General features: G+C 40.1%; 1 protein-coding gene across 1 annotated transcript in view; it reads left to right on the forward strand.

Annotated features, from left to right (window-relative positions):
* Positions 1–14,677, forward strand: part of Prex2 (phosphatidylinositol-3,4,5-trisphosphate dependent Rac exchange factor 2) — a 234,051-nt gene that overhangs the window by 168,754 nt on the left and 50,620 nt on the right. Inside the window, exons 33-35 of the mRNA XM_048358365.1 lie at positions 3,257–3,359; positions 7,916–8,059; positions 13,904–14,018. Of these exons, the coding sequence (XP_048214322.1) occupies positions 3,257–3,359; positions 7,916–8,059; positions 13,904–14,018 (362 nt within the window). The remainder of the gene's footprint in view (positions 1–3,256; positions 3,360–7,915; positions 8,060–13,903; positions 14,019–14,677) is intronic.

Consider the following 14,677-nt stretch of genomic DNA (forward strand, 5'->3'; position numbering starts at 1 on the left):
AGGATGCACTTTCATTGTCTGGCCTGGAGGAACAGCCCAGAAAACTCCAGGCTTCCACTGTGGTTGATAGTCTGGGTTGCGCCTGATGGAGAAACTCGGATGAATTTGCGCGCTCGGCTGGCTGGCCAGTGATTTGAAATTTGCATGTGTGCAATAGTTTTAGTCCTTTCCTAGGTGAGTCTGTTTATCCTGTTGACCCTAAGAACATGGAGCTAATAGAAGAAGAAGAGTATGCTCTATTTATGTATCCACAGTGGATAAGAAGAAAGCTTATGGGAAGAGTTTAACAAGAAAACGACGGTGAACTTAGAGCTTATTTCTGTATACTTTCTGTGGTTCTGGCAGGCACACCTGTTCATTCTTGTATTACGGTTCAGGTGCTCGTTGACTAGAACTGAGATCATAAGCGGAAGAACACGTCTTATCATTGTACAGGTAGAAAACGGACCTGCCAAGCAACATAGCGGAGTTTTAAAGCAAATATATTAGTTCATACATCAGACTAGTACTTTCCTTCAGTGATGTTGGTGGGAGGGAGGTAGTTGTTGCATTGTACGACTGTGGAAGTTTCTGGAGTGTTAAGGTAAGAGATTCTATCTCAGTGTACTTTATGGAAAAAGAAATTGGTTCTTTTGAAAGGCTCAGTGCAGCCCATGTGTGTGCTTCACTTCTTTTCTGAATAATTTTAAGTAAATCACTTTTGCAAAGGTATTTAAAAACGATTAAAATGAATTGTTACTTATCAAATGTAAATTATGTATGATAGTGCAAATATTTTGGAAATCAGTTTGGCACTTGAAGTTCCCATATTACCCAGAAATTCCACACCTACCTAATACCTAAGTGAAACCCAAAATTTCATTTACACAAAAATGTGTGCACAGATATTTCCAGAAAAATTATTCATAAGAGGCCACAGTGGCTCACACAGATAATCTCAGCTACTCTGGAGAAAAAGATTGTGAGGATCATGGAACCAGGCAATAAGTTTGCTGAGATGCAATCTCAACAGTAAGCTGGGCAACTGTGATGTGGTCCCAGCTCTGCAATAGGCCATAGACAGGAGGCTAGCAGTCTGAGGCTACCCTCCAAAATGGATCAGAGACCCTACCTGAAAAATAACCAAAACCCACAGGTGGTATGACTCAAATGGTAGAACACCTAACTCCCAAGCATAGCATCAAATTCTTGAGTGCAAACTCCAGTACTGTTAAAGCAAAGACACTGAAAACTCATAACTTGAAAAGTATTAGCAACATAAATGTCTATTAACTGATGTCTGGGGGCTGGGAATGTGGCTTAGTGGTAGAGTGCTTGCCCAGCATGCGTGAAGCCCTGGGTTCGATTCCTCAGCACCACATAAACAGAAAAAGCCAGAAGTGGGGCTGTGGTTCAACTCAGGGATGGTGCCCAGGCCCTGAGTTCAAGCCCCAGGACTGGCAAAATAAATAAATAAATAAACAAACAAACAAACAAACAAATAAATAAATAAATATTAACTGATGTCTGGATAAGCAAAATGCTGTTTCTATACAGTAGATTATTAGTCGCAAAAGAGAGGAAGTGCTACAAAATAGCCAAACACGGAAGCATTGTAAAAAGGCGATTAGGACTAGGCATGGTTTGATTTCATGGTTATGGAGCTTGCTAAATTGCTAAACCTTATAGACAGAAAAGAGACTGCTGGATGTTTCTGCTGCATCTGAATGATTTTTAAACATAACATTCAAGTTATGTGCCAGTGGCTCATACCTATAATCTTAATTGATAGGAGGCTGAGGGCTGGAGGATCAAGGTTTAATATCAGCCCCCCCAAAGTGCTAAATCTATCTCCCATCAACTAGCAAAATGTTGGACTGCAGGCATGACTTAAATCGTAGCACCAGTCATGTTTGAGAAGTCAGTTGAGAGCGCAGTCCCCTTGAGTTCAGCCTGGTACTCTCACTGAAAAAACAAAAAAGTCTAATAGTCATTTATCTAGCAATGAGTTATAAGTCTACACACGTGTGTGTATATGTGTGTATACATGTGACAGATATATATGTATATATGTGTGTATATCTATATCTCCACGTTTTAAGTATTGCACCACAGTGCAAAAATGACAATTTTCTTCACCTTTTTCCCCTCCATGCTGTCTTTCTTTTGGGTTGCGTTCCTTGCTGGCTGTTTCGCACCCCGTGAGAATCCACCATGGACAGTGCCGCGGCTAAACCATGGTGCAAGTCTGTATAGCACCTTGTTAAGGCATTTTGTTGAATTGGTGATCTGAAAAGATCAATCACATTATTAGGAAACAAATCTCACCTTTACAAGTAAATCAGTATATGGGAAACCCCTACTTTCATGATGGAACAAGTCAGTACTCTTGTGGAGAATGCATTAACTGCTAATAGAGGAAGAATCCAATGCCAGAAAGGGGTCCCTGCTGAGATGCACCCGACATTCATCCCTGGAAAAGTGTATGTGGTAAGAATAGGCAAAGAAGTAAAACAATTGGATCCAACAGTTGATCTATCTCCCCCCGTGTGTGTATATATGTGTGTACATATATATACACATATATGCTCATATGTATATATACACATATATGTACACACATATATAATGAAAAATTTATATGTATATATATATATATATATACACACACACACACACGGAGATGGTTTTATCACAGTTATAGTAACAGCAGATTGAACCATAAATTATCTTAATAAATTATCTTAGTGTAAAAACTAATAGCTGTTATATAATGTGGCTTTTACAAAAAATGATGTTTTTGCTCTTTAGGTGTTTTTTTTTTTTATATGACGTTACTACAGGGCAAATGATGTGCTCTTCATGCATTATGTGCAAATTAAATCAATATGGATATAATCTAGCTGCCAAATAGGCGGCGCAGTTTTATGTATAACCGATTAAGCAAGGTACTAAAAGAAATCTACAGCAGCATACAAGGGCCCGGCATGGTTGCTCGTGCTTGTAATTCCAGCTCTTCAGGGAGTAGAGATTAGGAGCATCCAGCATCCTGGAGAGAAAGCACCAGACTTTATGTGAACAGTAACTAAAGCAGGAGGGCTGACAAAGGGGAGACCTTGAATGTAAATATCTAATTAAACAAATAAAATGATAAGGAAAGGAAAACAAATAATGGACTTGGAAATTTCTGGAACTTGTTAATTTCCTTTTGAGCAGGAAACTCTTACATCACATTATAGCGCCTTATGTTATATGCTACTGATTTTGTTCTTTGTAGACGGATGAACAAGCCATGCTGGAAGACACCCTGGTTGCACTGTTTGATTTAGAGAAGGTTTCCTTTTACTTCAGACCGTCAGAAGAGGAACCACTGGTTGCAAGTAAGTAGTTACATGTTTACCTAACTTCTTCCCTATTAAACATATGATATAACTTTAATGTTGCCATCTTTATGTATTTATCTGTGTGTGTGTTCTGTGCATTGAAAGATGTTTTCCGTCATTAAACCCAGCAGAGGCGGTAGCTTAGGAGCTTGGCACTCTGCCGCCGGAGCGGTGCCTTCGCCTCTGGCGTCTGGTGATCGTCTGGAGGGAGAGTTGCAAGGTTTCTCCCTCGCACTCTCAGCCCCCAGCCCCCCCTGGAGCGTGGGTTACCGGCGTGGTCAGGGCCATCAGCTTGCCAGGTCTTTTATGTCCTGCAAGTTATCATTATTTATTGACTCTTTCAATAATGTCCAGAATAGGTTGAAAACAAAGCTGTCTGCCAGACCAAAAAGCCTTCAACAACTTTTAAAATTATTACTATATGTCTCCTGTGTTTTCCTAAGTGAAAACAGTAATAATCCAGGTGCCCATGACTCGTGCCGGTAATCCTCGCTACACAGGAGGCTGAGACCTGGAAAACCTGGTCCAAAGCCAGCTCAGGAGGAAATGTCCTCGAGACTTTATTGCCAATTCGCCAGCAAATTAACAGCAGACCGGCGGTGTGGTTTAAGCAGTAGAGCACCATCCAGGAACAAGAAAGTTGATTGAGAGTACGAGGCCCCTATGTTCAATTGCCAGACTGACAAAAAAATGAAATACAGTTCACATGATTAGTGAACTCATGAAAGAAGAGAATTAGTCAGTCCCCAAGGGTCATTATGTCTCCTTTAAATGACAGAAGAAAACGAGAAACTTGTTATTATTTATCACAGGTAGGTTCATCTTTCCACACCTGTAGAATAAGAGGAGTTAGATTGACTTACAAAGTCCTCGGCACGGGAATGGAGATTTGTTGGAATCTGTCGGTGAGAGGAGAAGGGAGGAAGAAGCACGTGGTGAAAGAGACCCCATGACTTTGACCTCAAGAAACCTGAGTTCAAATCCTGGGCCCATTCTCACCTGCAAATATGAAGACAGTAGTTTTCTCTAACCTAAGAGACTTTCATAGGATAATATATTTGACTCTGCAGTAGCGGCTCAGCCCCGTCCTAGCTACTGTGGAGGCTGGAATCAGTTAGGATGGCAGTTCTCAGCCAGCTGAGGCAAAATCGTTTGCCAGACTCCATCTCAACCAACTTGCGTGCGGTGGCTTACGTCCGTCATCTCAGATGAGGTGGAAAGTGTGAAACATGGGAAGTTTGTGATCTGGCAGAAGTGCAGGCCGAAAGTGAGACCCGACCTCAAAATAATCATTGAATAAAAAAGAAAAGATAATGTATTTGAAATTAATGTTCTGTGTGGCTTGATATTCAGTGAAGCAGGTGTAACATGACCCATGCTTTATTACATTGCGTTTTTCAGAAACCTGTATCTGTAGCACCACTGGTAACCTTGTGTTGCAGTAAAGAGAATGATTTTCTGAGCTAGGTATCAATGGCTCATAGCGTTCTTCATCCGTAGGTAGTACTAATAGTGACATTTGTTTTTCATTGAAGTTACAGTTCTACAAGTAAAACCCAACAATTCTCAGTTCCACAATACTACGCACATTTTCAACACTTTTTAAAAGTTTACTTGTTGAGATTTGGGAGTGTTTTGTTTATCTTGTGTGACTGTCTGTATCAGAAGTGCCTCATCGGTTGCTCCTCTTCTCAGTTTTTACAGTGTTTTCCACAGAGCAGAAGTTTTAAATTTTAATGAAGCCCAGCTTATAAATTCTCCTTTTCTTGATCATAACTTTGGTGTTATTTCTAAGAAGTCATCTGAGATCATCTAGGTTTTTCTCTTATGTTATCTTCTAGGATGCATCTAGTTTCACAGTTCGCATTTAGGCCTTTGACTCACTTTGAGTTAATTTTTTAGGGATGTGAGTTCAGTGCTTAGATTAAATGTGATTGCTTGTGGGTGTCCAGTTTTGGAACTGTTTGTTGAAATGGCTGTCTTTCCTCTATTATATTGCCTTTGTTCACTTGTCAAGGGCAGGTGGACTGTATTTGCGTGAGGCTACTTCTAAGGTATTTCTAGACTACAATGATTGATTGTCCATCCTTTGGTCAACACTCCAACCTTGCTGTAGCTTTATGGTAATGCTTGACCTCAGGTAATGTCTGCCTTCCAAGTATGTCCTTATCTTGCCAACATTGTGTTTAATCTTCTAAGTCTTTTGCCTCTTCATAGAAACTTTAGCACCGCTTTGTCCACATCTATGTGTCTATATCTGTATAGTTCAGAATTTTGGTCGGGATTGCATTAAAACTGTATGTGCATTACTTTGAGAATGCATGACATTTTAATAACAAGGGGATTTGCTAACTGTAAACATTTCTCCCCAATTATTTAATTCTGATTCTGCTGTCTTTCATAGAGTTTTGTAGTTTTACCTAGTACATTTTTAGTAATATTAATTTTAACCTTTATGAAAAATCCTGTAGATGACGAGAGCTAATGCACTCAACGTGCTCGCATGTATCAGGTTAAATTGGGCATGACCTGCTGTTCAGTGAAAGCCTACTACATCAGATTCTCATTAGCTAGAGCAACAGACTTAGTACAGCACTGCATATGGAATCCTGTAAGGAGAAATGTTGTTATGTTATGACATCACAGACGTCCCGCTTGACTGAATAAGAAGTTGGCTGTACATGGTGTGGATTGAGACTCTTCCCCAGGAAGGCTGCCTCGTTCATATTTGAAACGAGGCCTTAGGGCACACTTGCTAAGTACATTTGAGACACAGAGCACAGAGCAACAATTAACAAAATGAGCACATAGCAACCGTTAACAAAATTAACATGGGTTTTTGTACACTTGATTCCCAAACACCCGATCAAAAATGAATCAACCTCTGGCCATGCCTTGCAGTCATTAAACATTATCTTTCCAAATTTTTGTAGCTATTTTTTAAGGTCCAAAAACTTAGTGATCATGACAGGAAAATCAACCAACTTGAGAACTAAAATGCTGTAGGAGTATTTCATGGTGCTATCATAAATTGTCTCCTTTTTATGATCTTTAACCCCGACAAATATTCTCACCTCACTATAACATGTACAGTCAGTCTTCCTATAAAACTTGAATATTCACACTAAGTAGTTAAAAATCAAGACCAAGTCATAGTAGGCATTTAATACATGTTCTTAATTCAGCATCTTTTACTTTAAACCTCTTTCTTGGAACAAGATGGATATAAAAGTAGAGATCGAGGTCAAACGACATTTGTGATTGCAGATGACAGACTTTTTATTTATTTCATCCATTTACTTCTGCATATCAATAAAGGACATGTCCCATTAACATTTAAAACATCTTTTATGCCATCTAATAGTGCTTATTTTATTTTGTTACTACAGTTTTAAGAGACGTTATGAAAGAGACATAATAAGATTATCAAAGGTTGCAAATCAGCATTTTAGGGATTGTATAAATCTTTACTTCTGGTTCCTAAAATGAAGAAAAATAGATGTATGAACACTAATCAAATACAATTTTATGCGGACTTAATATTTGTACTTTGTAGTTTCCTTTTCACATAAAGTCACTTGTATTTTAACTTTTTGAAAATTCTTTAACTCTGGCATCTGTGTAAACAAGCTCTTTATTAAATGGATGATGCTATTGATAGGAAAAGGATGATGCATCCAAGGACTCTCATGTTATGTGACTTTTGTAGACTAAATGAACATATGCTAGGAACCAAGGGGCTAACAATTGCTAAAGGGCACCCATCCGTAATGGAGTTAAAGCTAAGAATACTACAGGAAAGCGCAGATACCATTTCCATCAAAGACCATCTTGTACTGGTTATAATTCTTATGAACATAGGTACCCAAACTCCCAAATATAACAAAGTATACAAAGAATTACATTCTACAATCAAGTGGGATTTATCCTAGATATGTGATTCTGATTCAACACTGAAAATCAAGTAAGAAAACACATGATTGGCTAAAAGTAGAAATCACATCAGGAGATACAATAAAAAATTGATAAAATCTAACATTTACTCATCATAAGAGCTTTCAATAAAATAGAAACACAAGACAACTTAATCAGCTTGATAAAGAACACTTGCATAATCTCCATCTATTATCATATTTAATGCTGAGAAACTATAAGATTTCTCATTATCAGGAACAAGCAAAGATTCAGCACTGTGCTAGAAGTCCTTGCTAATACAATAAGAGAAGAAAAGAGAATAGGATGTAACAAGATTGACAAGGAAGAAATAAAACTATCTTTGTCCATAGGCAAGATGAACAAAGACAAAGCAAGATGATCATCTTTGTGGAAAATCTAAAAATACTCTTGGAACTAACCAGCAAATAAAGTTACTATATCTCCAAGGCAATTACTTTTCCTATCTATCAACAGTGAACATGTGGAATATAAAATTTAAAACACTGTTATTTATATCAGCATCCCCTAAAACGAATCATTTATTTGTAACCAATACAATGCATGCAAAGGTTTCCTGATTATTATTCGGAGTGACCTAACATTCAATATCATTTCAGATGTTCCTCTGACATATCAAGCAGAAGGAAGCCGGCAAGCTCTGAAAGTTTACTTCTACCTAGATAGTTATCTTTTTGAACAACTACCCCCGAGGTTGAAAAATGGCGGGGGATTTAAAATTCATCCTGTTCTCTTTGCACAAGGTAAACTTTTCTTCATTATGCCTCATTCGATTAATTTATTTTTATCTTTACCAACATTTGTAAATAAATTAATTGGAAAATGTTTGCGGGTTGCTTTTAAAATGCATTTTAGTCACTACCCGATAGAGTGGTGCTTTCGATGGATGTTAAGTTTCTTTGGTCAGAAATGCTTTTACCATAAACCAAGTTCCCAAGGGACAATCCTGAATTTTAAAAGATTTCCTCCTGAAGCCATAAAGGCTGCCTGAAAGAGACAGGCATCCAGATTATTGTGTGATCGCTTTTAGTTTAGCATCTTAACCTGTGAAATACATGTGCTGTGGGCCAGATTGTATAATGTCTCTGGAAAGTACCGTAACTTTCCTGTCTTTTAGTTATCAGGAACTAAACTGATTTAGCTGTGAATTTTAATATTCCATAAAAAATGAGAAGGGTCAGTGGGGCACTCGTGGTTTTTTCCTAGCATCACGAGGCTGAGATCTGAGGACCCATGGTTTAAGCCACCCAGCCAGGGCAGGAATGTCTGTGAGACATTTGTCTTCAATTAACCACCCCAAAGCTGAAAGTGGCACTGTGGTTCAAGTGGCAGAGCCCTCGCCTTGAGCATAAAAGCTCAGGGACAGTGCTCCTGCCCTGAATTCAGGCTCCTGGACTCCCCTCCACAGTCCACCAAGAGAAGAGAAATGGAAGCAAATTATGAACTTATCGATGGAGAATGAACAAGCATGTGAGATCTAAAGTCACTGCCACCTGAAGGCTTTGCTTTGTACCACCTCCATACATTTCTCACTCCTGAATTCTAAAAGAAAGGTCCCCTACTGCTTTCACTGCTAAAAATTTAAAACAGAACGTCTCAAACAGATCCTTGGCAGAAAGCCCTTTACTCAATGTCAAGGTTCACTGGAGATGGTTTTAGGAAACGGCAGGAACACATTTACATTTTTGGAGGTCCACAATTTATAGGTAGGATCTAGGTAGCCAGCAAAGTTTCTGTGAGAGAAAGAATTTAGAAAGAAAACTGCCGCTGGGAGTTGGTGGCTCGCGCCTCTAATTCTAGCTACTCAGGAGGCTGCCATCTGAGGGTCACTGTTTGAAGCCAGTCTGGACGGGAAAGTCCATGAGACTATCTCCAAAAAAATACTCAGAGAAATCCAGAAGAGGTGGTGTGGCTCAAGTGGTAGAGCGCTAGCCGTGAGCAAAGCAGGCTCAAGGGCAACGCCACACTGAGTTAAAGCCCCAGGACCAGAAAAAAAAGAGCAAAACTAAAAATTAACCCTTGAGATACACGAGGAGGACAGTTTAACCTAAACTACATTTACAGGGAGATGTAGTCTACAGGGCTCAGGACGTTGTTCTGGAATGTTAACTTATCAGACTAATCAGTTTTTCTCTTCCTTTGCTCCTATCTTTTTAATAATGCTCCCTTTGGAATTATTACTGATATGACAGATTGCACCAAGCACTTTTTTATGAAAGTTGCATTTTTGACACATCCGTCTTGAACCACCGAATAATTGTACCCATCAGCAGACGTGGCTAGGAGTAACCTCTGTTTCATAATCTTGGCAAAAGCCAACTTAAGCATAGCCTTAAACATGTAATTTTTCAATGAATGTAATATTTCAATGTAATTTGAAGAAAAGCTAGAGTAAGTATTTGGTTTTTGTGTTTCCATAATGGGCAAATGTGAAAAACGAGGTGAATAAGCAATGCAGGAGATAAGTTCTGTAGTGGAGGTCACAGAGAAGCAGAGAAGATCAAGAGAGCATGTTCCTCTGGAACTCTGTCAGTGGTCGCTGCTTGTCGAAGTGGGTGCAGGGATTTTTCCGCAGCCATGTGTCTCCGTTGAGAAAACACGAGTAGCTGGCAGCTTAGAGCGTACTGCAAATCCAGATCTCCCTGGAGTAGCGATTACTGTTAGGAAATTAAAGATTCCAGGAAATGCGATTGTAGTTTATGTTCACTTGTAGAGGCCTTATTATTTAGTTTGAGTTTAGATACGATAACCCTGTTACTCTTCTTAGAAGGTTGTTGTTGCTCTTATTGTTTTGCCGGTCCTGGGTCTTGGGCAGTGCTGTCTTTGTTTTGTTTTTCTTTTTCTTTTTACTCAAGGCTAGTATTCTACCACTTGAGCCACAGAACCTCTACTGGCTTTTGAGTGGTTAATTGGAGATAAAAGTTTCATCATGACTTTTCTGCCCCAGCTGGCTTAGAACTGGATCCTCAGATCTCAGCCTCTTGAGTAGCTGGGGTTACAGGTGTGAGCCCCCAGTGCCAGGCTCAGTAATTGACATTAAAGCAGTCAGTTGAACATTGTGCCTGGGGCTGGGGATATGGCCTAGTGGCAAGAGCACTTGCCCTGTATACATGAAGCCTTGGGTTCGATTCCCCAGCACCACATATATAGAAAACAGCCCGAAGTGGCACTGTGGCTCAAGCACAGCTTGAGCAAAAAGAATCCAGAGACAGTGCTCAGGCCCTGAGTCCAAGCCCCACGACTGGCAAAAAAACAAAAAAACAGAACATTGTGCCTTATAACTGGTAAGAGATTCTAAGGGAAAGCGATTGTGGTGTCAGATTGGAACCAGAAACAAGATTTCTGAGCCCTTCTATGCCATTTGTAACCAGTGAATAATTTGAAATACCACCTTACAAAGTCCAAAGGGGAAAAAACAGTTGAAGAAAGTAAAAAGGAAAGCTATATTAGCCAAAAGTCAAGTAAAGTTAATGGCATATTACATTTGTGTGTATTTTTAACTTACCATTTAACTAGAAGTAGTTTCTTAAGGTCTCTTTGTATACTTTTTTCAGTTATCACACTAATATTTTTTAATTTATTGAGGCAAGAAAAGAATGTAAATATAGGGGCTGGGAATATGGCCTAGTGGCAAGAGTGCTTGCTTCATATACATGAATTCCTGGGTTCAATTCCCCAGCACCACATATATAGAAAACGGCCAGAGGTGGCGCTGTGGCTCAGGTGGCAGAGTGCTAGCCTTGAGCAAAAAGAAGCCAGGGACAGTGCTCAGGCCCTGAGTCCAAGCCCAGGACGGCCAAAAAAAAAAAAAAAAAAAAAAGAATGTAAATATATTGAAAATGACTATTTTTATTCTTTAACTTTCCGTTGTTTTTCCCTCTAATGTTGGGAGAGAATTTATAGCTTTATGCATGTGCGGCAAGTGTTCTGAGCTACCTTCTGAGCCCTTGTGGTTTTGTTGTTGTTTATTTGCTTTTGTTTTTGTTTGTTTTTAAAGTTAGTATCTTACCATGTTACTTAAGCTGGCTTTGAAACTTGCTATGTAACCCAACCCGCACTGGAATTCTTCATCTTAACTCCTGCTTCTGCGACCTGAGTGCCTACATTATAGGCGTGGACCATCACGCCTGACTCCTTTATTAGTATTTTATACTCTGGCGCATGTTAATACATAATACTGCCCCTGCCGTATTTGTCCGGAGCATGTATATATGTGGTATGTGTGTGTCTATATGCTTAGGGTTGTGTACACCATCTCCGTGCATGGATGTGGTATATATGTGCGTATACGCTTATGGTCGGGTACACTGTCTACATGAAGGTAGTGTTCCCTTCCTAAGCAGCATCCTAGTGGGAGAAAATAATTCTGTCTCTCCTTTTTATAGTTTTTAACTGGAACAGACCTCTGGAATAAAAGACAGATTAGACGAGAAAAAAACAAATTAAAGATTAATAACCTGTATACCTCATGTGTACACAGGAGGTGCCAAGGTCATGGAGGTAGCTTTGTTACCAGATTTTTACTGTAGGGAAGAAACTCCAACTCCAGGGGTCCAGAGATGAGCTGTGGGGAAAGGCTAAGAAGGGAGTTTCAATCAACATGATGATGTCGATGAACACAGATAACAGATAAAGGGGCTCCTCTGTCCAAAGTGTCTCTTCAGGGGCCGTCAAGGAACTTTGGGGTTTTATTGAGGAAGAAAACAAAGGAGGGTGAGGGTAGGCTGCAGATAGCTAGGAGAGCAGACCATTTTGGTCAGGACAGTAGCTCAGATCTGATCTACAAGAGTATCCAAGTGGGCTGGGAATATGGCCTAGAGGCAAGAATGCTTGCCTTGTATACATGAAGCCCTGGGTTCGATTCCTCAGCGACACATATATAGAAAAGGCCAAGTAGTAGAGTGCCAGCCTTGAGTGAAAAGAAGCCAGGCGCAGTGCTCAGGCCCTGAGTTCAAGCTTCCCTGTTCCTAGTTGAGGTGTGAGCTCGCCTTACTGATCTGTTTTGTAAGGCTCACTGTTACTGGGGATAATTTTGATCCCATGCTATAAGGAATTTTATTGATTAGCCCTGTGATGCCTGTAATTCCAGGTCCCTGCAGGACGTAGTGACTCAGGAGGGAAAAATAAACTAACAGGACAAAATAGAAACACTAAGGGACGAGGTGAGGATTGGGGGTCCATTCTTCAGCTTTGAGTTTAGTCTTAAGTCCAGTGGCTTTAGTTATTTGCAGCCAGCCACAGTCTGTAGGTGTTATGTGAAAATTCCAGAAATGAATATTTCCAGAGTTTTAACTTGCACAGCATTCTGGGTAGTTTTATGTGCTTCCTGCCACCCAGGGCGCAAATCCTCCCTTTGTCCAAGGTATCCACCATGCAGGGCCTACTAAGCGCCTGCCAGCCGGTCAGGAGATCCAGAGGAGCAAATCTTTGACTTTTCTGATATCTCACTGCTTCTGACTGAGAAGCCCTTATTTCACTTAACAATAGCCCTGCAATGCAAGAATAGTGAGGCTGATGACTGGGTTGTTCCAGAGAAGCCATAAAGGGCTTAAGTAAAAAGCTGGAAGTTCTCAGCCATGCACTGATGGCTCAACTCTACAATGCTAGCTACTTAGGAGGCTGAGATTTGAGGATTGAGGTTCAAAGACAGCATGGGGGACATACTCTTATCTCCAATTAACCATCAAAACTCAGGAGTGGGGCTGTGGCACAAGTGATAGAACCTAACCTGAGCACCAGAGCTCAGGGCCAGGATCTAGGCCCTGAGTTCAAGCCCCAGGAGCAACACACACACACACACACACACACACACACACACACACACACCAATGAAAGTTCTCAACTAACTGAGATATATGGGGACACTAAGTCTTCCACTTGTAAAATCGCGAAAAAAGGAAAACGAGTTCGTGCCAGCTTTACATAGGAGGGAAACCCCCCACATTAACAGTACTGGTTTCCAGGCATCCATTAAGGTCTTCAAAGGTTTCCTCTCCGGTTACGGGGACAAGTGCGCCACCGTCCATTGAAACACAGCAGAGGGTTGTTCTGGTTCCTGGGAAGTGGCAGGACAAGCGCATTGCACAGGTGGTTTGCTGTGCTGCTCAAAGCCAGGACCTTTTCCCATTGACCAGATCCACTTGGCCTTTGATAAAGGAGAGGAGAGTCACTCTGGCAAATGCAGATTTCCTTTATTGATGCAAATTTCCCTTACAAAACACTTTAGCATTTTCAGAGCTGCTCTTGAGCCTGCAATTTCTCAAAATAATCCTCATGCCAGAGAGACATATTTTGGGGTGGCCTAGACTTCTACATTATATGCAGAAATGTCTTAAAAATAGAGGGCAGTCCAAACTAGAAATTTTCTTTGCCTACTTAGAAAAATCACCAAATGTTTGGTATTTACTTTTAGAGTTCAAGAAGAGTTTTCTTTCCTTTCTGGAAAGAACTCTTTCTTACATGTATAGTTGAAGTTATTTGATACATCTACCAAGAGGCAATGTAGTTAGACTAGCTGTGCAGAAGTTAATTTGTATGATTGCATATTATTGCATATTGTATGATTGTACACTGTCTTGTTTGCACAGCCCTGGAAAGCATGGAAGGGTATTACTATAGAGACAATGTTTCTGTGGAAGAATTTCAAGCCCAGATAAATGCAGCATCCTTGGAAAAGGTGAAACAATACAACCAGAAGCTCCGGTAGGTAACAGTCCTACTTTTTTTTTTTTAATTTACTTTTTAAATTAGTCTATTTTGAACACACAAATAAGGATTTGTGACCTTTTCATTATGTTATATTATTGATGATATTTCTTTGGGGACATAAAGTCCTCTTATGTAATGTTTAATGGTTCAAATAGTCTGATGGTAATATATAGTCCAAATAAAAATAATTAAGAAAACCTGTTTTGAAATTTTCCATGCTAAGGTTTTATTTTCGGAAGAAGATAATGACATGAAGTTAAATGTTGTAACTTTTTGTGTGTGTGACAATCCTGGGGCTTGAACTCAGGGCCTGTGCTTTGCCCCTGACCATTTTTTGCTCAAGACTAGGGCTCTACCGTTTAAGCCACAGCTCCACTTTCTGGCTTTTGATAGTTAGCTGGACATAAGTTTCTTGGGGACTTTGCTGCTGTGGCTGTCTTTGAACCACTGTACTCCGATCAGGTGCAGGAGTAGCGAGGCATGAGCCACTGGCCACTTGGCCTGTTCTTTTATTCTTGAAAGAAAACTATTTCGGTTCCACCTTAGTCTTCATTAGTCAAAAATACTGTATCTTCCAGTTTCTGTCTGTACCGTGTCTAAGCTGTGAAGATAAAATGGTTCCTAATATGCCCAGCAGAGGGTGGTGTTGGTTC

This window comes from Perognathus longimembris, chromosome 12 (genome assembly GCF_023159225.1).
Source record: "Perognathus longimembris pacificus isolate PPM17 chromosome 12, ASM2315922v1, whole genome shotgun sequence".
Taxonomy (NCBI): Eukaryota; Metazoa; Chordata; class Mammalia; order Rodentia; family Heteromyidae; genus Perognathus; species Perognathus longimembris.